The 23,924-nt window shown below is 53.0% G+C and overlaps 2 protein-coding genes across 7 annotated transcripts in view; one reads left to right on the forward strand and one right to left on the reverse strand.

Annotated features, from left to right (window-relative positions):
• SMG6 (SMG6 nonsense mediated mRNA decay factor) overlaps positions 1–23,924 on the reverse strand; it is a 112,129-nt gene that overhangs the window by 87,766 nt on the left and 439 nt on the right. For 4 of the 5 annotated variants that reach the window (XM_051636175.1, XM_051636173.1, XM_051636171.1 and 1 more), the window contains exons 1-8: positions 21,030–21,112; positions 18,326–20,063; positions 15,933–16,125; positions 15,152–15,262; positions 14,312–14,418; positions 12,944–13,022; positions 11,557–11,667; positions 10,692–10,904 (exon numbers count right to left, since the gene is read on the reverse strand). In XM_051636175.1, coding sequence (XP_051492135.1) covers positions 10,692–10,904; positions 11,557–11,667; positions 12,944–13,022; positions 14,312–14,418; positions 15,152–15,262; positions 15,933–16,125; positions 18,326–20,063; positions 21,030–21,108 — 2,631 coding nt within the window. In that variant the 5' untranslated portion in view covers positions 21,109–21,112. Of the gene's footprint in view, positions 1–10,691; positions 10,905–11,556; positions 11,668–12,943; positions 13,023–14,311; positions 14,419–15,151; positions 15,263–15,932; positions 16,126–18,325; positions 20,064–21,029; positions 21,113–23,924 lie in introns of those variants that run through there. The other variant, XM_051636172.1, reaches the window with a different exon arrangement.
• SRR (serine racemase) lies at positions 21,196–23,857 on the forward strand. Of its 2 annotated transcripts, XM_051636178.1 has the most exons (7): positions 21,196–21,377; positions 22,067–22,202; positions 22,415–22,518; positions 22,593–22,712; positions 22,822–22,896; positions 23,118–23,327; positions 23,574–23,857. In XM_051636178.1, exons 1-7 carry the CDS (start codon positions 21,210–21,212, stop codon positions 23,769–23,771), a joined length of 1,011 nt encoding a protein of 336 aa, XP_051492138.1. In that variant the 5' UTR covers positions 21,196–21,209; the 3' UTR covers positions 23,772–23,857. The 2 variants fall into 2 exon arrangements, with proteins under 2 accessions (XP_051492138.1, XP_051492139.1); XM_051636179.1 differs by lacking the exons at positions 22,067–22,202; positions 22,415–22,518.

A 23,924-nucleotide genomic window follows, 5' to 3' on the forward strand; every position in this document is an offset into this window, starting at 1 on the left:
ACACCGCACCACCAACCAAACTGGATTTGTTACCATGGAAGGAGTCAACAGTGACTAACAACTCCTCGTGGAGCAGCTAAGCGCAGAGATAGCAACAGCCCTGGAGCAGCCAGCTCAAATCACCGAGAGGCCTCGAGGCGTATGTCCTGACAGCACACAGAGCAGAGGCCCTCAGACAGCTTCAGGAAAGCTTTGTCATGTCTTGAGCCAGCAAAGAAGAAAGCAAGACCCAACCTCAAGAGACTGTGCACAGACCAAAAAGGGTTGAAAAATTATCTCCCACCTCAGCACAAAAATACTGGAAATGCCACTGGGTTGTGCAGGAAAAGCAGTGCTGGAAAGCAGAGCTGCCACACTCAAACCCAGAGTGGACCCATTTGGCTCACAGGGAGGAGAGAGCAGAGAGCTTTGGCACCTGAGCATCAGCCCCAGCTGTGAAGGAGGCACCAAATAAGGGAAGGATTCTGGAGCAGTGACTCCTGGGGAAAGAGAGTTTCAAGTTAAAAATTGTTACTTCAGGTTTGGAAGTAAATTTCAGGATCTGGTCTTTATCAAGCAAGGCAAACTTTCTTCAACATCAGCAAAGCATCTGTGGAGCAGAAAGTGGTGTCAGAGTCAAAATAGGCTGCAAAAGACAAGTCCATTAATCAAGAGACCAGATGCAAAACTGCCTGTAACAAATGTGCTGTCTCCACTGGAGTGGAAGGGACTGGAGCACAGCAGGATGTTCTCCCAAGTCTAGGGGTCTCCTCAGTGACATGGGGTTGGGATACAGACCACAGAGCCAGGCAGCTCCGCTCCAAAACACGTACCACACTCATCCCAAATGCTTTCAGGGTTTCTTGGGCAGCCAGGCTTTTCCAGGCACAGCTTCCTTGCTGAGAACTCTCTGAAATAACATCCAGGCACCCAATCCATGCCATATCCTCAGTTCCCAGCTCCAGAGCTAGATACACCACATTAAGATTATCTCTCACTCCCACGGGCAGCTCCTTCAGAGCTTCACCCCATCCAGCCCAAGAGCAGCAGCCCTCAGCTACCTCCCCTGGAGACAGCCTTGCAGACATGAGCCTGAGCCTTGCTCTCACAGCATCCCAGAGGAGCAAGGCACAGCTCTGACTGTGACTTCCATGGCAGTGCTGAAATCACATCAAGCTCTGACACAGACCTTCCTGAAAAGCCCAAAAAGCTGCAGTGGGCTCAACTGGCAAGAGACTAGGAGGAGGTTTTTACTGTTACAGGTGCAGTTGTAACAAAGTGCTGGTGGAAAGTGCTCTGTGCAAATGGCTCCCTACCTAAAGGAGAGGAGACAAAAGAGCTGTTAGGATTGTCTGGCATTTTTGTGGTATTTACAAGGTATCCACAGAGCTGTGGGCACATTCCAGCTGGGCTAATTACCATAACCATCCCTCTTCATGCACCACCTGCAACCACAAACAGATACTGAGCTGCCCTTGGCTCCTTCTTGCCACGTGTCCTGGTGCAGGTTTCTGTTCAGCAGCCACAATGTCCTGCCCCAACCCAGCAATTCCAGTGAGAATCCTGACACTCAACATCAGACACAAACATACAATACAACCTGCTACGACATGGAAGAAAGAGGGAACCCTGCTGCACTGTGGACTTGAGACATAAAATACTCATTTCCAGGGACAGATACCAGGAGACACTCCTGCAGCTTCCTGATCTTTTGTATTGCAGCAGCTGCAGCTCCAGGACACATCTCATGGCCGTAAGAGATGCAAGTCAGTAACCCAGCAAGAGAAAAAGAGGCATTTAGGAATTCTCCCAGCAAAATGAAGGAGTTTTTTATTTTTTCCTTTCATTGCTGCAGGGAGCAGGTGAGGTAAGAAACGTAAGCAAGAAAATTGTACACTTTAGTAATGTGAAAATCAAGCAGTGGAGACTTCACTGGCTCCAAAACAAGTATCTGACCAATAAATAAATTCAACATTATTTAATAATCATTTTACTAATAAAACTTTCAATTTAAGGAAAGCAGGTAAACCAGAGTATTTATCTGCATGTTACTTCCTTTCCAACCAAACTTGTATCTAAGTTTGATTTCTGTGAATTAGTAGCATGTAACTTTCTGGGGAAAAAAAAAAATTACAATTAAATAGCTTAAAAACTGATTAAGGAACCTCTTAAAAAAGCAGTGGCCTTCAGGGACCCTCACTGAACTGGGAAGAGGTTGGTAGAGACTCACCAACAATGTTTTTCATCTATAAACTGAAAGTAAATTCTGCTGTCAAACAGCCTGTGCCACGAAGGGCAGTGCAGTAACAATGGCTGCAGCACATTCATGCAAAGTTATTATAACCACTTCAAAATCTGGGGTTTTCCAGCATCAAATGTCATGTTCTGCATCTGGGATCATGTAAAATGAAGTCTCCAGCAGACCATGCCTGAGGCAGCTTCTCCAGAAAGGAGAAGGGAATACAGCAGCCAAGTTCCCAAGGCAATGTCCAGTATGATGGGGTTAAGGGGTGTCCCTGTGATGTGCAGGCAGAGAGCAGGTTTACATCTATGTACAGCACTGGGGCTGACACTGAAATACTGCACCCAGCTCTACTGCCCTGATTTTTAGAAGGATGCTGAAAAAATTGGAAAGGGTCCAAAAAACCAGCCGTAACAAAGGGATTCAAAGGCTAGAAATGATGTATTGCAGTGAAAAAACTTAAACAGCTCAATCTGTTTAGTGTATCAAAAGAAAAAGAAAAAGCAGACTGGGAGGTGATTTGATTGCAGTGTGCAAGGAGCCTCCATGGTACCCAAGGGCTCCTCACACTCACAGAATAGCAGGAGCACAAGAACCAATGGGAAATATTCAGCCTGGAAAGAAGGTGTGTTTCAGACCCAGTGCAATTATCACTGGAATGAACTCCCCAGGAAAAGGGTGGATTCTCAAGACTGGATGTGTTTCTGGAAGTTTTGTTTTAGCCAAATACAAGTTATTTGGCTTCATATAGGAGTAGCAGGGCGAAATTTAAGGACCTGTGATATACAGGAGATCAGAGTAGATGATCTAATGGTCCCTGCTGGCCACAAACTCTATGAATCTCTGCAAACATGCCAGAGAGTCCTCAGCTGAGATATCAAGTTAACTTTCAACACTAAACTTTTCACAAATTGGCTCTGGTGCTGCAGGTCATTCAGGATCCAAGCTCAGCTCTTCAAGGCTGCATCTGGTTAAGCACTGAAAGTGAGATGACCCAGGCAGAGCTGCTCTTTGTCCAGCAGGTGAGGTGGAGACCCCATGCTGGGCACTGAAGCAGCCCCCACCAGCAAATAGCAGTTTATATTCCAACACATACAGGAGTAAAGACCATCCCCTTCCTGCGACAGAAAACTGACAATGAGAAATGTGATGAGTTCTGGTCACCACAGAACTCCTGTTAACGTAGCTCAGGGTGTTGTCAGCCCTTCCAGCTACTTGGGAGAAGACTGTCTGTGGGGTTAAAGCCCAAAGAAGAGAGATAATATGAGAAACTGAGGAAGGTGAAGACTGAAGAGATCCAACCCTGAAAGTCTTAGGATGGAGTTAGGCCAACAGAGAAGACATTTGGACAACAGGCTGAGCAGAGACAGAGCCTTCCAGAAGGATGAGAGCATTCCTGCACGCAAGCCTCCTGCTCCCGGCTCTGCCAGCCACGCTCCCTGGCAGGGACAACGGGAGCTGCTCCCAGCAGCCTGTGCCCCAGCTCCCGCAGCCTTGCTGCATTCCTGGAGCACTCCTGGAGACTCTGCTTCCACCTGGGCAGTGTAACACAGGGCACAAAGGCATCTCCTTCTCTGCTTTGAATCAGGCAGCAATGAAATGTGCCAGGGAGGAAGAGTAGAGCCAAGGACAGAGGAAATGACACAGATTCCAGCAGGTTCCACTCCCTGATCCTCCGGAAGGAAGTTTCTTTCCTAATACCCACCTCCACAGTGGACACGAAGCCTGTCTGGAAATGGCTCATTCAAAACTGAAGAGAAATAAACATTCCCCATGGCAGAATTAAGAGCTTTGGCTGTGGAATATCAAGTGCCCATCCCTAAAAACGTACAACAGACACCAGAAGAAGTTAGTCTGGGCCAACTTCAGACAAGATCAAGGTTAGACTAAAACCAACAGAAAACAAACTGAAGAGAAATCACCCTCTCCAGCCTTCACCCTGCTCTGGGAAATTTCTGCCCCAATATTGGGCATTTTATGCCCTTTACCCATATTGCTAGTATTCCTGTCTGAAGTGCAAACTCTCCTTCCCAGCATCATCCTGCAGTGTCTGGATCATCAAACCCACTGCCACGAGAAAGGACTCATGTGCAGCAGCAGGAGGGGGTTTGGTTACACACAAATCCCCAGCTGATCAGCACCAGCAGGAGAGGAAATGAGGAAAGAGTGACTGACAGGGAAAGGCGGTTTCCGGATGATTGTACTTGGGTTTAGAGTATGAGAAGCTTGTTGGAACTCAAAGTCTCACCCTCAGCTCACCACAGCCCCTCTAAGCACTGGGATCTAGCAGAAATAAAAGTCACTGATGTCCTTGTAGTGCTCCCACCTTCTACACACATTAGCACCAGATGCCTGTTACCAGAAGGAGAACATGTTGGTGTCTCTCCCATTCAAGTAACACTAGTCCCTGCCTTGTTCTCCACAGTTAAATAAAACCACCAACATGGTCTAAAAAGAAAAGGAAAAAAATAAAAACAAAATTAACACCAACTTCTGGAAACTTACTGATAGCTTAGCCTTCACTTTCTGGGTAGTGACAAAAGGTCAAGCTGCTCTGGAAAGCAACATGTGGGTTCTACACGACGTGTGTGCACAGGCTAAATTGGTAACCAGGCTCTGTGAGCTCTGCCGAGCTCCCGGGGCTTGAGTGGAGCAGCACTGAGCATCCAGGGAACAGCACGACCCTGGAGAAGGTGTGACAGCACTTCCACTTGGATTGCTAACCCAAGAACTGCAGCTGAGAAGGTTTTTACCTGCATTTTAAAAGCAAAAAGCAGACTTTATGAAAAAAGTTAAGTGCAGGAGAGGGTGCACCAAGTGGGGGGCAAAAAAAGGCAGCACTGAGCTGCAGCGCTGAATGTCACGTCTCAAAGCCTAAGAGGCCAGGAGTGTGGTTTTGGTGTTTAACCAGCTTCAGCTGCAGCCTGGCACTCTTTTACTTCCTCTGCAGAGAAGTCTTCTCACTGCTAGGGGGAAGAAACCAACCTCACCACGCGAAACAGAACAGAAATAGAGCCCCGAGGTGGTTTGGTGACCGAGGTCACTTTCGGAGGTAGAGGGGCTGCAGGCTGGGGAAGCACTTGGAGATGTTCACACTGCCAACCAACAAAGAGATGACAAAACAGGAGCCAGGGCAAAGAATTCATGTGAGTCCAGCAGTAAAGAGGCTGAGAAGTCTCTTTCACACACCACCAGCTCCCCCATGCTCAAAACAGTTTGTAAACTGTTTCCTAAACACAAAGGGGAAAAAAAAACCCAGACCTAGTCCTGACCTCCACAAATGAGTAACCAAACCCAACAGCTTCCTGCAAACTTGTGGGGGTGAGAAAAGGAGGCTGCCTGGGAGGGACAGAGGGAACTCCAGGTTTCTCCCTCTAAAGTCCTGCCTTGGGCACAAAAACTTGAGGATGCATCTCTTGCTGCATGGGTGGTGGGTAAAGGATTGAAATAAGGAGGGGCAGCCCTCAACTGGTGGCCAGTGCCCAACTTTCCAGCCCCAAAGGGCTGCTCTGCTGGTTCCTCTGCCGCAGGGAAGGCTCAGCAAAGGCTCCAGCACTGCCAAGGTGTGGATCAAACACAGCAGCAGGCTGGAGGGGAAGCTCAGCCCTCCCCTGACAGCACGTGCAGACCATAATGCTACAGACCACAGGCTCACGTCACATACTAGAGAGCACCAAACCGTAGCAGGGACAAACTGCCCAAGTTAACACCAGCCACCTTCCTGTGACAAGGGGCTGATGGCAGCCTGAGCCAAGGCCTTGCTGCAAGGCCCTGTGTAAATCCCACTGCTGGCTTGTGCACTGAGATGAACTGATGTGACACTCCCTCATGTGTCCCCTCCCTTTGGGGACACACCTACACCACTGCTCTGGTGTGGTTCAGATGTTTAGTAAGTGTGAGAAATGGCTTCAGTAGAAAAGCACACTGGGCACCTCCAGTAGTGGTTTCCAGTCCCTCCACTCCCTGCACAGCCATATAATGTTGGGTGAAAACAGCTCTGAAAGCACCCAAGAGTCAGCTCAGGCTTCCAGGGCACGGTGGGCAGCCTGCAGGACCACCCTTCCGGGGAGGCAGGCATGCCTGTGTTTTCATGCTGCCCCTTCAAGCCACAGGCACAGTCTCAGCTGCCTGGGCTTATTTTCCAGACCAGAGGCTCCTAAAAAAGGACCATTCCAAGCACGTCACACCCACCTGACACCACGGAGGTAGCACATGCGGGAGCCCTGTACTTCAGCCACCAGGTATTATTCAAAAGAGAAAATGGATTATTTCTCATGAAAAAGATCAGTTTTTCACCATCCTGAGAAAAACCACCCAGCCACGGTGGCAGTGCAGAGAAATGGTCCCACCAGCCTGGCAGCAGACACTCCAGCAACAATGAGTTCCCCAGGCAGCCTCTTATCCATGCATCTGCATGGAAGAACAACCAACACTACACTGGTACATGTCCAAAAGAGATCAGCACTGCTCACCTGAAAGAAAACACAACCAAGCACCCAAAGCTACACACTGCTCACAGCTGCAGCATCTCTGCTGTGCCCTGGTCCCAGCACAGAGGGACACCTGGACGTGTAATAAACTTCCAGAGAAGAGCACAGTAGGCAATAAAGAAACACAAAAGTAAGAAACCCTCTATATTCAGTCTGTTGAGAGAACTTAGTCCTCTTTTTTAATTTTTTTGTAGACCTCCTGGTGGTATTTACTGCTCACTTGTGGAAACCCTGATGCTGATCCATACTCTGCTGCCGAGAGGAAACCCTGGGTACAGACATGGAAGGTTAAAACCTGCTCTGAACTTCAGAGCTAGTGATCCCGCTACAATTTCTCTGCTATTGCAAAGGGGCTGCTGCTCCACAGGCACACAGCACCAGGCAAATCCTCTGTCCCTGATCAACAAAAGGGGGGGTCCTGCAGCCAGCAGACAGGGCTGGGGCAGCAGATCTTGACTCTGGTCTCAGCTTTCCTAAGAACTTTTTGGGTGGCCCTACTACACTTTTGATGGCTCTGCAAGAGTGACCTCTCACAAAGAGGCTAGAAGACTTAATTCTTTAATGATGCTGAAGTATTCAGACATCTGGAGAGAAGCACTATTCAATTACTGTTGTGCCAAGGGAAAAAAAAAAACACCTCTCTTCCCTAATCTTAGCTGCAGCTCTGGAGTCATCTTTATTGGAGCATGCATGCTGTGATAACACAGAGAAGGATCTGCTGCAGAGCACAAGCAACAGCAACTGTGGGAACCTTAACTCAGCATTTCCTGACGGGTGATTAAAATCTCAAACTCAGTGTAATATTAACACTTTCTCAAGAGACTGACAGCACGTTTGCCCTGTTTACCAATTTACAGTCTGTGCAGTAAGCTGCATATGGTACTATCAGATTTAAAGTCAATATAGACCCATAGCAAATTAAACCAGTGGCAGAGAAAAAATGGCAGAGACTCAGCTCTTCAGCTCACTTTGCCCCATCCAGCTGTTTAAAAAAAAAACAACAAAAAACAACACAACTGCTCATTGGTTCAGCCTCCTTTTTTTGCATTTCTTATTGGAATCCCACACAAAGTGACTCGATATCGTCAGGTAAGCACTGGGTCAGCCTGGACCCTCCTACCCAGAAAGACACAACGTCTGAGAGACCACAAAAAACAGCCATGCACAGAATGAAACCCCAAAGGGTTGCAGGCACAACGGATAAAACCCTAAGCACAAAACACAGGCTGCAACCCAAACACTTCTTCAGCTTGCTTTGAAACTGTCCCACGCCCTCCGTGCCAGCAGCGTCAAATCCAGACACAGGGGAAGGGGACAAACAGCAACGCATGATCCTCAGAGTGAACAGATGGTTCTTCCAGCTCTGCATCTTCCTAAAACACATGGTGTAGAAAACTGTGAAAGCAGCAGCTAAGCCAAGTCTCTACCTAGACACATACAGCCAAGAAAAACTGCCAGCCATGCACGCCACCTCTTCTTGTCACAGCAATGGCTGCAGCACAAGCTGGCCTTCTGCAGACCTGCCACCAGGCTTTACCAACCCCATCCAGATGGCTGCTAACCCTGAAATAGTGTTTGTGTCTTTGTATAGGGCTGCAGAAAGAAATATAAAGTCAGGACTGAGAAGAAACTCATAAGCATGTGCTGAGCAGACTCTGCTCACTGATGAGGACTGTGCACATCAGCAGGTCCGGGGACAGTCATGGCTCAGCACCTCCCTGCCAAGTGTGCCATGTCACAGGACTGGCACCCAACTGCCAGAACAATGAAGCAAGCAACCACTGAGGGTAGAAAACAACCCCAAGCAATTTTTTGTCACCTGTGAAGCAGCCAGCATCCCCACAGTGAAACACTGGTCACCCTGGGCTTGGGCTGGCTGGGATGCACTGGCCTCCACTGACAGGCAGAAGGAGCCTCCCAGACCTCTGCCCTGTACGTGCCCAGAGCTGTTCAGGTCTACACTGTGGTGCTGTATCTGCTTCTGAAAGCTGAACACTCTCCCATCGTACCCTGCAAAATTCCCTTTTCTGGCCCAGAAACAGCTGCCATGAAGACAGATGCCTGAGGAGCTACCTGCAGAGCTCAGCTGTAGGCACAAACCAGAGATGGCCTCTTGCCTCAGCCTGCTCAGGGGCTACAGCTGGCAAGGAAGAGACCAAGGCGGTGACACCGTTAGACTCATTTCCCCCAAACGACACGTGAGCCCTGGCACACATCCCCTGGGAGAAGAGCTGTTCCCGTCCCGCCGAGGGATGCGGGGCAGAGGTGCTGGCAGGAGAGCTGCAGGGCCCTTCCGAGGCCGAACAGTGCCACACAGTGGCAACAGCCCGGCTGCTCCTTCCAAGGGAGCTGCGAACCACCCAGGGATGCAGCGAGGAAGAGAGGCTGTAGCTCCAAGGGGCCCAGAGCTTCCCAAAGAGCTGCTGTCCTTACCCAGCCCACAGCTTCCCAGCACGGCAGCTCTGGCACTGACGCAGATCTAAGGTCTCCTTTTCACTTACTTTCAATCCAGATCAGTCTGGGGACATGGTGTAAGCAGTGGTACCAACACCAGAGGGGTGCTGCACTGCAAGCACAGGCAGCCTGAGGACAAACACCTTGGCTACCAAAGCCAGCAGCACCCAAACCTGTGCCTCCCAGCTGCCCCTGCCCTTTTGCCATTGACTTTCTGGTTGTGCAGCCTCCCCACGATCAGCAAGCTCGTGCTTTCAGCAAGCCAGCACTTCAAACAGATGAAGAAATCAAGACTAATGGTAGTAATCAGACACACAATCTGTCCAGGCACTTCAGAGAGCACAGCCCCCCTATGATCAGAGAGCAAGCTCTAGTGAACAGCACTGCAAACCACCAGACATAGCTGCCCCTGGCTTTGCTAATAGTTATATCCCACAGGGGAGCACTGCAAAAGAGAAACTAGTGCCTCAAAAACATTCACAGCATCTTATGTCAAAGTATCTTAATGATTGATGGAGAGGCTAAAGCTTGGCACGTTCCTTCAGTGATGCCGAGGAAGCAAAGGTCTCCAGAAGAAAAGCTGAGGAGAGGGAAAACAACCAAGGGCAGTAACGTCTTAAAAATGCTGCAGCAACGTGCCAGAGCTTATCTTTCAGAGCTCCAAGACTTCACCCCAGTTCCACCCAGCTGAAGTCACAAACTAACTATAAAAGTACAGTTGTGTCTGAGAAGCTCTAGGCCCTGGACTATGTGGGGAAGGTCTTCCCAGCTCTGCTAAACTCACATCCTCAACAGCCATTTTAGGACAGGCAGCCCAGAGCGCCCTGGCAAGTCCTCTTGCAGGCCTCATGTGCCAAAGGAGTGTGAGGATTCCTAGAGGATGAGCTCCCAACCACCACTGCCTTTGCCTGCATTCCTGGGCCTGACAAACAGAGCTCACTTGGGCTCCTCTTGCAAGGTACACAGCTCAAACAGACAGGCCAGAGGCACCATTAGTCAATTATTTTTTTAGCCTTGCCAAAGAAAGGCACCAGTCTGGCCTTGCACCAGAGCAACAATGCAAATGCAACACCTACACTGGAAATTAGAACCACAGTTTTCACATTCCCACTGCAAGCTCCAATCAGCTGGCACTGGGACAAGTGACCCATTTCCAGAACAACCCTCAGAGCTTACAGGGTCGCAGTTAACCCTGATCTTCAGCATCTGACCTCATTTCCCACCAACAACCTCACCCAAACCAGAGTCCTCAGCAGAGGCATTTTACAGCATCTGCTGCTTGTGCCTCTCCTATCCCCTATCAGCCACACCAGCGTGTGTTGCCAAGAATTGGATGGTAACAACATGCCTTAAACATCAGAGGCACGAGGTCACCAGCTCCTCAGCTTGACCCAGGCACAGCTCCCATAGGGGAAGCCAAAACACTGAAAAATTTAGCAACAGGAAAGCAAAACAGATCCAGTGTCATTCTGCTGCATTCCAAACACATGACACCAAAGCCAACTGCTGCCTCCTGCAGTACTCACGTCGCTGGGGCTGAGGTTCCCGAGACCATTGTCCTGCTCCGAATCCCTGCCGGACTCGTGGCCCTGGGAGGAGCGGGGGTGGGAGGGATGGATCCAGATCTCCAGCCTGGTGGCATCATCTCCAACCTGTCGCAGCATGGACTTCTTGCCCTTCACCCGGCAGCTGGGGCTCAGATCCAGCATCTGATGCTTCCTCTGCTCCATCTGCTCAGCCTGGGCAGACAAGGCAGATTCAGATCACCCAGGGATCAAAGTACAGGAAAACTACATGATTTCATTTACATGGAGAAATGAACTCTTCTGCCTGCTTCAGAACCACAGTAACTCACTGACAGGGCCAGACTTTGGTTTCTGACACCACAGGACAGTGCAGGTGAGATGTTTTCAGCTCCAGCGGCCCCAGGACAGGAAAAGCTGTGTCCAGTCCTCAGGTGTGTGACAGCCAACATGCTAGATCTGTGATGTGGGGTGACCCTCTGGGGCACAAAGGGACTTCAGCCCCTCTTGCTCACCCCCATAGGTGTGGGGCAGCTCTGGGATAAGGCAGCAATCATACTGCCCACCACAGCCATGCTGCAAACCACAGCAACATGCAGCCCTTGCTGAGCTTGGCTGTTTTAAAGTTTGTGACCTAGAAAGAAGAGCTTCAGCTGCACAAACAACCCCAAAAGCAGCCTGAGGAGAGGCAGAAAGGACACCATCATTGTGAAGGCTGCCTCTCTCTTCTGACTCCCAACATGGAATTCCTTAGAAGCGGGTAAGTGGTGACTCCAGGTCCAAAAGCCACCACCACCCTCCTCTCTGGCTCCTCAGGGAGTGCCTGCAGGGGCAGCTGCAGCACCCACAGCCCAGCTCCAAGACTCACCTTGCGTTTTGTCTCCTCAAACAGGCTCATCAGGCTCTCCTTGGCTGTGAGGATGGGGTTGCTGGCAGCCAGGCTACGCATGTAATAGTAGACAGCATCCAGCTTTCTCCTCTGCAAAAGACACCAGACTCAGAGCTGCCACTCATTCCAGAGCACTCTGAGCCAAGATCCCACATACTTCGCCTTCCCTGTCCTTCAATACACGTGCCCTCCCCTCAATACTGTCTGGGACAGACAGACATATGACAAACACTGTCACAAGTAGGACTTTGAACTGTCCATCCACATTCACAGCCACCAGCAGGAAGCACAAGCCCTTTGCCAGGTTTAGGGAGCGCAGGAGACGCCACCAACTCGCTCTCTCGAGCCCTGAGGCTGCTACAGAAGCCATCGACCCAGAGGCCCACACAAAAGTCTCTCAGCAGACAACATGAGAAAGGGCAAAGGTATAAATACTGAACTCCTGACAGTTCAGGAAATAACTATTTTCAACATTACTATGAATATGGAAGTGACAGCAGGTAAGTTTTACAAAGAGCAGAGGCCCAGGAAGGCTGGAGGCTCTGCCAAACTGCTGCCAGCAGTGGGGCAGGACGCAGCCCTCACCTCAGCCTGCTGCTGGGCTAATCCCCTCAAGCAGCTCCTCAGCATCTTTCCTCCCACAGGCTGGCCACAGGGAACACCGTGAGAAGGCACACCCCAAGCCTTTATGCTACAAAGACACACAGCCATTTAGGGGCTTACAGACCACCACAGAAGGCAGGACACCCTTACTGCTCCAAGCCCCACACCAGGAGTCAGAAAGGTCATTCCCAGCCATGAAGGAAATGCACTTCTGAACCCTGTAGTGCTGACCTGCTCTGCTTTAAACCAAGAACTTCCATGGTTGAAAACAGACAGATCCCTACCAGCCCACATCTCAGCCTGATGCTTCCATTTCCTGTGATCACTTCTCCCTTGAAGCAACTTTTCCTGCATGGCTGGAGAGGCAGCAAAACTGAAACTTAAGAATGTCATGTGTGGGTGCCACTTAGACCAGTACCCACAGGATCAATGAAGACATGGCAAACAGGATCAGCATCCTCATGACAGCACAGCCTTGAGCACAAAAACCTCATGCCAGACTTTGAACTCAACCCACTTTTCAAACATCTGCCCTCTCCACAGCCCACAGAACAGCCCCCAAAATGCCAATAGCCTGAGGGAGCAGCGTGTATCTAACAAAGCCGACTGAAGCCACAGCAGCTGGAATTCACACAGCACATCCTGCCATCAGCTTTTTTCTTTTTAGAAAACACATCTGAGAGCACTGCACCAGATGGAATCTTGCAGCCACCCCAGAGGCTCTTCCTATGCTTGCTGCATCCTTGCAGGAGGAGCATCTTACCGTGTAGATGGCCAGAAGTGCCAGCTGGTTGTAGGGGCGGCCGTTTTTGGGAGCAATTTGCTGAGCCTTCAGGTACCAGCTGAGAAAGGGAAAAACCAGAGAGAAAGTTTTACTGAAAGGACACCAAGTTGCCTTCCTGGTTGTGCAGGATTCCCTTGGCAGTCCCGCAGGGAACAGGCCCTTCGCACAAGTGCCCTCTGCCTGCAGGAGCACGCAGAGGCAGCGAGCCCGGCCCGAGAGGCCCAGCCAGGCAGAGGGGGCAGGTGCTGCTGCAGAACCAAACGCTCCGGGCTCAGCCTGGCAATGAGCATTTAAGCCAGCCACAAAAGTGCTGTCCCTGTGCAGCATCAGGCACAGAGAACAGGATACTCAGGGAACATCTCTCTCTCTCAATTCCCCTTTTTAGCTCCATGGCAGTTGGGACTCAACCCTCCATCTTCCTTAGCTCATTCCCCATATTTTCAAATTACTTCATCACCTCAAAAGAGGAGGCATCGTTCAGTGGCAGCTCATCCATCCCTTCCCATTTTCCCTCAATCCTATTATCAACTCTCCAGCTTATGCCATGCCACACAGATCCATCAACACTGTTCAGGCACATTGTAACCCACCATGTTCCCCACAGCCTCCATGACGTATCAGCATCCTCCACGATGTCCACAGACCCCAAGATCAGCAGCTTTCCCTGCCCCATTCTCCAAACCTCCACAGATGTCAGGGCTCCATGCCCCATGCTGGCCTCACTTACCCACCTGCCCCCCAAGTCACTGCTCCAGAAAAAAATATCAAAGAAACAAGAGTGACAGGAAGGAACAAGTGCCAGTAACTCCATCAGAACATATGGATACATCTGGGAATATCTCCTATCTGAAAAGCTACCAGAAAACACAACAGCCAGTCTACCAGCCTTGACCACATAAATCACAGAGTCAAAGACTGGTCTGGGTTGGGAGGGACCTTAAAGATCATCTAGTTCCAACTGCCCTGCATGGGCAGGGACACCTCTCACTGGACCAGGTTGCTCCAAGCCCCATTGAGCCTGGCCCTGAGCATTTTCAGGGAGGGGGCAGTTCGTGCCCATTGCCCCTGGTCCTGTCTGGGGCACCACTGAGAAGAGCCTGGCCCTGCCCTCTTTGCACCCTCCCTTCAGGTATTTATATACATGGATAAGACACCCTCCCCCCCACCCCCCCCAAGCCTTCTCTTCTCCAGACTCATCAGCCCCAGTATTAAAAAACAAACAAACAGATCTGTTGAGACAATAAAGCAGCATGGACAGACTTCTTTAGCTGGAGGAAAGTTAAAAGCATGAAATCCATCCCTTGTAGACAGTGAGCTGTGCTCAGCCCTGCAGTGCAGGGGACATACCTGCGCGCCTTGCCGTAGTTGGCGGTGTCGTTGGCCTGCTCCCGGTACCGGCAGATGTCCCCTTGACAGATCATGCTCCTCTGGGCGCTGATCAGCGCGTACTTCACCTGGAGGGAAGCACCCAGGACATCCTGTGGGACCCCTGCAGCCCAGGCTGGCTCACCTGCAGACCCAGGGAGCACCAGGGACCACAGAGAGCTAAGAGGAGGGCACTGACGCACTGAAGGTCCCAGGCAAGGGCAGCAGAAGGAAATGAGGAGGCTCCATGGCACCGGTTCAGCACTTGTAAGGGAAACCAAGCTCCCAGACACCTCCCCTCTCACAACAGCCCCTCTCTCTCCAGGAGGAAGTTGTTCAGCCCATCACCAATTTGAGGACAGCTGTTATATAAACACAGCTTAGGGAATCAAGCTGGGCTAAAATTTCCTTTCCCAGCTGTCCCTCACACCTGCGCTCCCAGCTCAGGGCAAGACAGTCAAGTGTCCCAGGAGGCAGCACAACTGTGAGCTTTCCTTCTTCAATCTCCATGATGCCACAGACAGAAATAAGAGCTGTTCAACATCTAAGGCAGGGCCAGGGCAACTCTGGGCACTCCTTTCCCTTTATTAGTCCTGGTCACAGAGCTGGTACAAAGCTGGTACTTCCTTTGTTCTTTGCAAAGGAAGCTAAGAAATGTTAATGCACCAGAGTTGGTTCAACAAGTTCTCTAATAGCTGAGAAAGATTCCCTGCAAACACCCTGATGTCTGCTCCAAGTACAGCTGCCTGCCTCTTGGCAAGAGCAGCACATGTTGCATATGATTAACAAGGAGAAGAAGCCTCCAGGAGGAAACCAACCTACCATTTTCCTCAGGGGTTTACTGCGGATGACCATCCCATCCATGTAGTCCTCTAGCTTGAACTGGTAGGACACCTGAAGCTTCTGGAGCAGGCCATCAAAAAAAGAAGTGCCCTGCAAAACACACACATACTTGGGACATTATTGTTTCTGGTCACAAGCACAACATCACCACAATATCCCTGCCATGTGCAAGAAAGAAGGTCCCTCTCCCTGAGGTCTGAGCCATTTCTCTTCAGAAAATAACAAGGAGGTTGGGGAACCTCCAGCCTTGGAGGTTTTCAGGACTGAGCTAGACAAAAAGAAAGACTGGTCTGATCTTGAGGAGTCCTGCTTTGAGCAGGAGGCTGGACCTTCAGCAGTCCATTCCCACCAACCAAACTCTACAAGATACATCCTCTTAGATATGTCAACCTGCCTTCTACTGAGAGTAAACTGAGCTGCACATTTAACAGAATGACTTTTAACAAATTTGATAAAGATGGCACAAACACCTCCAGGAATGCTGGTTATTCCCACGTCAGGATGCTCATTTCATTTTGGCTTAAATCAATTTCTCATTAACATAAACCACACCCAAACAAGCCTGGTTAAAATTCTAACAAGTCTCCACCCAAATCTAGGTCTGCCACACTAACTCACAACCTGTCTGAGCATTCTCCTCACACAAGGATGGCCTAAGGCACAGAGATACGAGCAGGATCAAGGCTGGTTGCCCAGTTACACCATCCCATTGTAAGCAACAATCCCACCCAAACATTTAGAGGAGTTTCTCTCTCCTCACCTCATCTAGAAGCTGGAGCAGTTTGTTCCGAATTTCTTGGGCATTTTCGCCCTGGGGGTCCTTGAGGAGCTGTCGGAACTTCTCAATCACCTGGTAAAAGGCATTTTTCCACAGCAGCTGATCCACGTTCTGGGAATCGGAAAACTCGATATCCATCAGGATGCAGCGCTCGTACAGCTGCAGCATCTCCACCCTGCAGCAAAACACCATCAGTGCTGAACACAGCTGCCCAGCCTGGGCCTGAGCTGCCAGGGAACATGGGCTGAGCCACCTGCTGCTCTTCAGCCAGCCAGCACCAGATGCCAGCAGCTTGGCTGGTCTGACACACATCCCAGAGGGAGAAGGGAGCTGCTGCAACCAAACACCCTTCCTGCTCCAGGAGGGCAGCTGGAAAGGACCATCTTGCCCTTTTACACAGGAATCAGAAAGGATCAGGGCCTAGCAGGGAGCTCTGCTATGGCTCTGCCCTGGGAACAGCACAGCTCAAGTGGCTCCTGATACCAACATGGAGAAAGCAGGAGCTGCTGGGCTCTGCTCCTTCCAAGCACGGAGTCTGGCTGCTCCAAGCCAGGAATAAACTCGAAGAACCAGAGGGGAAGGAGAGGTCTTGCCATAAAAATGATTCCCAGCTCCTTCCATGCACCCAAAATACAGAGCAGAAAGAGAGACTCTGCTTCCTCAAAAATGAATGACAGCTTGGAATGTCACACCTGAAGGAAATAAAGCCTCAGAGTCCCAGAAATTAAATTCCCCTTGCCAGCTCCCAGCAGCCTTCCCTGGACACTAAAGCAGAATTCCTCCCCTCAATTCAACGCAACAGTTGCAGGCTAGAACCAGCTCTGCAACACACAGGGCAAGCTGATGGTAATGGGGATCCTCCAGCTGTTACTGCCTTGGCAGCTCGATCCCTGATCATGTTTTGAGCCCTGCAGAAAAGCAGCATGGATGGCAGAGCCTGGGGAACCTGACAGAGGCAGAAGAGGATGCGGGTGGTTCTGCACAAGGTGCTGCTGCCCCACCTCATGCAGACCCCGCCCCCCCCCCCGGTGCCTGGACAGCACAAACACTGACCAAGAGAAATGTAACCAAGATGTTTCTGCAGATGGACACCTGTTGAACAGCACCTGGATCCAAGAACCCCAGCACAGCCCCACAGAGCTGGCAGCACACACTCTGACACACCACAGTGATGGACACTGTCCAAGGGACACTGCTGGCAGGGCCAGGGCCAACCTTGCCTACTCTCCCAGAGCAGAGTGGACTTCACAGGGGCCACAGCAGGACTGTGCAGTCTTTCCTCTCCCTCCAGACAAGAGCTCTGGGTGATCTTGCCACCCTCAAGAAGACATGAAACCTCCAGAGCTGCTTCCAGCACAGACACACGCCACCCTGCAGTCTATGGCACAAGTCTCCAAAACACAGAACAAGGCCTGAGATAAGCCCACCTGCTGGACTGGAGGAGGGTGGTGAGGCACTGGAACAGGCTGCCCAGAGAAAATGAGGCTGCCCCATCCCTGGAAGTGTTCAAGGGCAGGTTGGATAGTGCTTGGAGCAACCTGTCCATGCAGGGGGGTCAGAACCAGATGATCTCTTAAGATCTTTTCCAACCCAAACCATGTTATGATTCTATGATTTACTGCCAGCCGGCTCTGAAAATCAGTCTCCAGAGAAAACACAGATGTCACAGGTAAATGTGAGATGCCAAGTCTACAGCCATGTTAACTACCCTGCAAAGCACCCGTGTCACTTCCCTTTTGCCAGCTGGTGTCACCAGGCTGCTCCCACCAGACTGCCACGTGTCGCAGGGGTGAGTGGTGTCAAGAGCAGAAATACCCACTGCTCAAAAGGTGCTGTCACTGTCACATGATGTCAGGAACCCACACAATGTGTCACGTGCACAAGCCAGCAGTCACCACCCCTGAAGCCCACAATGCAAATCAGACAGCAGCTACCAGAAGACAGGTAAGAAAGCAGAAGTTCACCAGCAAATACTGAAAGGGTGCAAGAGCTCTGGAACTGAGAGAGATCAGCTCCAGCACAAGCAAGAAGAACCCAAGAGCTGCAGCAGATGCTTGTGCTGCTCCTCCACAACCCTGCAACATGGGCAAGGCATTCCACAACCACAAGAAGCCACAGCCAAGCTCCCAGCCCAGAGAAATCGTTATCTTCACCCACAGTTTCCTTCTGATACCCACAGGCCACTAGCACACAACAAACAGACCCAGCACACCAAAAGCTAGTGAGCCACTGCCCCACCTCCCAGCCTCAGTGATCCTGTGGTCTCCAGTCTATCAGATCCCCAAGGAGACACCACCATTCTCTAGACAGCAGCTCTAGCAGCTCACCCTGGAAAGGACTTGGTCACACACCCCCTCCACAGCCCAGCCACAAACCTCAGCTGGGCCATCTTCTCCAGCCCCTCCGGGCTGATGCGGTCTCTGGAAAGCAGATTGCTGAGCTGCTGCTCCTGGTTCCCAGCCTCGCGGAGGAGCTTGCTGAGCTCCTGCTGCTGCATGTTCCGCATCTGCTGCTCCATTTCGGGACTCAGAGGCGTGGGAGGGAGTGGGCCACACATGTACTGCCCCACTGGGCTGGGGTACCCGGGGTAATAGGCTCCTGGGTACACACCATTGCTTGGACCCATGGGATACTGCAGGGAGTACCCCCCGTAAGGATACTGGGGGCCTTGGCCAGCGGCCCGAGGGTAATAATAGGGATTGTCAGAGTTTTGGAACTTATAGTAGGATGTCTGGGCCTGGCGGGCTTCGCCCCAGGAGGTGGGACTCACTTCATCGTCCGTGTCTAGGAAGTGCAGCTGAGTGGTCTGGCTTTTCAGGGCAGGTTTTTGGTCCGGGTTGTTGGGGTCCCACAGCCTGCGAGCGGTGCCGCCTCGGCCGCGGCTTCGGGGGCCTTTGCTGCCAGCCCCCCCGAGCAGGAGCCTGGGCCCAGGGTGGGTGGGCTCGGGGGAGCCTGCGCTGCTGGCAGAGAGGTCCGTGTTGGCAGGCAGGAACAGAATCCCACGGCCCCTCCCTTGGGGCTCTCTGCTCTGGCTCCTCGCCTCCGAAGTCTCTGAGTCATTGTAACTAACAAACGCCTTCGGGGGCTTTTTTTTCTCTGTCTCTACCAGACTGACATCCCTGCTCATGGTTTTGCTGTCAAACGTGACTCGAAAGTGCCCCTTGACTTCCCTGCCATTGCTGCTCCACTCGCTCTCGCTCCTAGAAGCTCGACTAAGCTTTTTCTTCTCCAGATTCCTGCTGGAGACATACGCTTCTGCCTCATCGATCCTGTCGTCATCCAAGGAGTCAGTGGAGGAGGCGGAAAGCTGCTTCCTAGGACGCATCCTCTCCCTGGCACGCTCCTGCCTCCTCTCCACCCCATCCACCAGTGGGGCTCCATCCACGCTGTTGCTGCTCCCGGCGGAGCTGGTGCTGCAGGTGCGGTACCGGCTGCGCCGCTTGTCGGAGCGGGAGTAGCGCTTGGGGCAGCCCAGCTTCCCCTGCAGCGCCTCCTCGCTTGTTCTCCTGCGCTCCGGTCGCTTTCCCGTTTCTCCCCTCGAGGCTTTGGCTCCTTCCCCTGCCAGGCTCCCCCCTCTATCCTCCTTGTTTGATTTGGTTTTCCTGTGATTGTCTTTTCCGGTACCTTTCTCAGTCTCTTCGTCTCTCTCGACTCTCAGCTGCTCCATCCTGCTGGTGACCTCTTCAGCAGCCGAGCACAGGGACGGGTCCTTGGCAGCTGGGTGCAGGCGTTTCCCAGGCTGGTAGATCTGCTGGTCTGGTTTCTTGGTTCTCCTGGTGGACTTGGGACACCACTCATCTGGAGCAGGCTGCTTGGACAAGTTCTCCTGGCTGTGAAGACCCTCTTTAGCCTCTGTCTCTTCACTTTCCTGCAAAGGACTGTTCTGCCTGGGGCCACCAGCTCTGCCAAAATCCTCTAGGGCTGGAGTCCCTCCTCCCAAAAGGCCCTTGTCACTGGCACTCTCCTCAGCTCTGCTCTTCTCCTTCTCTGTGGCCTCCTGCTTAGACAGCACTACCTTGCTCCTCAGTCGGGAGAGACCAGGCTTGTAAATCTCCTGGTCTGGGCGCCTATTGTCTTTACGATGCCTTGGTTCCTTTACTTCCTTCATGTTTTCTGGGGAAAAATGGAAAGAAGAAAGTTACTCCTGCCACAAACCAGTCAAAGACAAAAAAAAATATGAAGTACAAAGTATCGTGACTATTCACAAAGAAAGATTAAGACAAAGAGCCTGTCACCCTCAGGGCAGGTCCAAGAGAACAGGTCTGAAATCCTCTGTCAAAGTTTACAGGAAATCACAGAGCAAGAGTAGGAAATGAGAAAGTACAACAAAGCTGAGCAAATCCTCAGCCTGACTCAGTCACAAAACACATCCTGCAACAGGTTGTGCCTCAAGCACCGACCAGCTGAGAAAGAGAGGGATAAAGCCCAATGCAGGAGCTGAGCAGACACATGCAAGTACCAGACATAAAGTCTGAGCATCAGAGGTGGCAGCAGCATCTGCCTGTGGCTGCTCCGGAGCCGCTCTGGCCGCAGGAGCTGCCTTCCCCAACACCCCCTGCTCTGCCGGCACGTTGCTTTGAGACAGACACGCTTCCCCCCAGCTCACAGCTCTGCAACGTTTCTCTTTTCTCTGTAACTGTTTCTACACAAAGACTCACCAGAGAACACAACCTGGACAAGGCATAATTAACCTTTCCACCCAACCCGGACTGTTCCACACGACATCCCCTCAGCGTTCCGCTCCTCTCAGCACCCGGCACCGACGAACCTCGCACCGCTACCGGGAGACGGGCCCCGGAGGCGGTTGAACGGTCCCGAGGGGGCAAAGACCGACCCGACGGCGGGGCAAAGCCGCTCCACCCGCCGCCCAACCTCCCAGCAGCCCCGGTTCTCACCGCGTTTGTACCGTTAACTGAGCAACAACCGTCTCCGGGGCGACGCGGACCCGGCGGGGCGGCGGCCCAGCCCCGGTCCCTACCCCAGCCGGGCGGCGCGGCGGAGGGGCCCGGGCTGAAGGAAGGCGCAGGGGGCAGCCCCCGGCTCGCTCCCACCCCCGCCGGTCCCCACCGCCCCCCTTACCTCCTCCGCGGGCCTGCGCAGCCACCATGTCCCGCAGCTCGGCGGCCGAGACGCGGACGCGCTCCAGCCCCTCCGCCATCTTCCCTGCGCCGGGGGCGGGGCGGACGGGCGGACGGCGGCCGCGCAGGGACAAAAATCCCGCGTGGCGCATGCGCGCTGGCGGCGGGGGGCGGCCCGCACATGGCCGCGCCGTCCCGCCCGGGCCTGCCCGATGTCCGGGCGGCCGAGAAGCGGCTGCGGGGCCGGATCCACCGCACCCCGCTGCTCACCAGCGCGAGCCTGGACCGCCTGGCCGGCAGACGGCTGCTCTTCAAGTGCGAGCTCTTCCAGAGGACTGGCTCCTTCAAGGTGCGCGGGGACGGCGGCTCTCGGCGGCCCCCGAGCAGAGGCCGCTCCTTGTGGCAGAGAAACTCGCTTTCCCGCAGCCCTGGCAGCTGAAGTGGCTTCTGGCACCCTGCGTGGGGGCTGCACCGCTCCCCAGGGCACAGGGGAGGCTGCAAGGGAGGACAGCTCTGGGGCCCCCAACATAAGGACATGTTAGAGCAGGTCCAGAGGCCAGAGATGCTCAGGGACCGGAGCAGCTCTGCTCACGGACACGCCGAGTTGGGGGGTTCAGCCTGGAGAGGGCTCTGAGACCTTAGAGCACCTTCCAGTGCCTGAAGGGGCTACAGGAAAGCTGGGAAGGGACTTTTTGCAAGGGCTGGGAGTGAGAGGACAAGGGGGAACAGAGAAGATTTCGACTAGATATTAGGAAGACATTTTTTTTAAATGAGGGTGGTGAGACCCTGGCCCAGGTTGCCCAGGGAAGCTGTGGCTGCCCCATCCCTGGCAGTGCTGAAGGGCAGGTTGGATGGGGCTTGGAGCAGCCTGGGCTGGCGGGAGGTGTCCCTGCCCATGCAGGGGGTTGGAACTGGATGATCTTTAAGGTCCCTTCCAACCCCAATCAGCTTGTGATTCTACAACACTCCCCCTGTGCCTGCACTGCCCGCTGTGCCAGCTCCTGGGTAGCAGCATTGAGGGGGCTGTGCTCTCTCCAGATCCGTGGTGCCCTGAACGCTGTCAGGACCCTTGTTGAGGACACTCAGCGTGCTGGTGGGGGGCTGCCCCGTGCCGTGGTGACACACAGCAGCGGGAACCATGGCCAGGCACTCGCCTGTGCTGCCCAGGCAGAAGGTAACATGTACCCCAAGCTCCAGCTCCATCCCAGGGAGCAGCAGGCACAGGGCCAGGAGTAGATGCAAAGTTGGATCCTGGGCAGAGGCACCTCTGGAGATGAGCAGGGTGTCCCTCTCCTCAACACAGCTGCATCACCTCATTGCTGCAGCACCAACCAGCTGCTTGCAGCTTTTTGGGTGTTAAGATTTGCCTCCTCTTTCATCACACAGGGATCCCAGCCTACATCGTGGTGCCCCGGACAGCCCCGGGCTGTAAGCAAGCTGCCATCAGCAGCTATGGTGCCACGCTGGTGCTCTGTGAGCCCAGTGACAAGGTGAGGGTACAGGGAGACCGAGCAGGGACACAGCCCAGCTGCACTGAGGCAACCACCTGCTGTCTTTCTTTTAGTCCAGAGCAGAGACAGCAGCTCGTGTAGTCCAGGAGACAGGAGGAGTGATGGTGCACCCGAACCAGGAGCCAGCAGTGATTGCAGGGCAAGGCACTATTGCCCTGGAGGTGCTGGAGCAGGTGAGGGAAACACAGGGCCCAGACCCAGCCCAGGGCTCTGCTCCTCATGGACAGGGGTACAGCAAAAAGGGGGAACCTGAGGTACCAGGACTGATTCCTTTCTGCACAGGCACCCGAGGTCAACGCCGTGGTGGTTCCTGTTGGAGGTGGAGGAATGATTGCAGGAATAGCTGTGGCCATCAAGGTAGGCAACAGCTCATGGGGGGAGCAGTGGCTGCATCTCCCCATGGGAAGGACAGGGTTCCCAAAGTCAGCCAGCAGCTCTTCTTTCTAAAAACAGAGAGACCTGCTGGGGAAACCCGTGGCTGGCTGGGGCTGCAGTGTGGCCTGCTTGGCTCCCTGTGCATGCAGCAGCAGAGGACAGGCAGGTAGTCCAACCCGAGCAGCTCCTTCTGCTCCCTGCAGGCTCTGAGACCAGACGTGAAGGTGTTTGCTGCCGAGCCACAGAATGCAGATGACTGTTACCAGTCCAAGGTAAGGGGGGAGCTGACCCCCAACCTTCACCCCCCGGACACCATCGCAGATGCAGTTAAAACCAGCATCGGACCAACCACGTGGCCCATCATCAGGGACTGGGTTGATGATGTCCTCACAGTCTCAGAGGAAGAAATCAAGGTAAAGGCTCCCTGTTCCCTTCTCATGGTAACTGCCTCCAACCACTCTGCCCCTTTCACCCCTACGCCCCCCCACGGCAGCACAAGCCCCTTTCACACCAGCTGCACAACACCCACACTATCTCCAGCTGGAAAGGGCTGGCAAAAGCTCTGCTCTCCCTTCCCAGGGAGCACACACAGTGCCCTTGGCAGCCCGGAGCTGCCTGTGCTCACTGCTGGGCTGACAGCTGCTGCTCTGTCCCCACAGAGAGCCACACAGCTGGTGTGGGAACGGATGAAGCTGCTGATTGAGCCAACAGCGGGGGTGGGAGTGGCAGCCGTGCTCTCGGAGCAGTTCCAGGCCATCCCCCGGGATGTGGAGAACGTTTGTGTCGTGCTCTGCGGGGGAAACGTGGACCTGAGCTCCCTGACCTGGCTGACAGACCTCCCTGGGAAAGCAGAATGAGAAGGGAGTGGTGTCTGGAGCAGCAGAAACCTCACACTGCAGTTGTACAGTCTGGTTTGTGCACTAAAAAGATTAATGACCCCAAACATTTGGAAGTTCTTGTGGCAGGATGAGGGAAGCTGGTCTTGGTCTCTACAGCAGAGTCACTTGGTT

The sequence above is a fragment of the Apus apus genome, chromosome 18, assembly GCF_020740795.1.
Source record: "Apus apus isolate bApuApu2 chromosome 18, bApuApu2.pri.cur, whole genome shotgun sequence".
Taxonomy (NCBI): Eukaryota; Metazoa; Chordata; class Aves; order Apodiformes; family Apodidae; genus Apus; species Apus apus.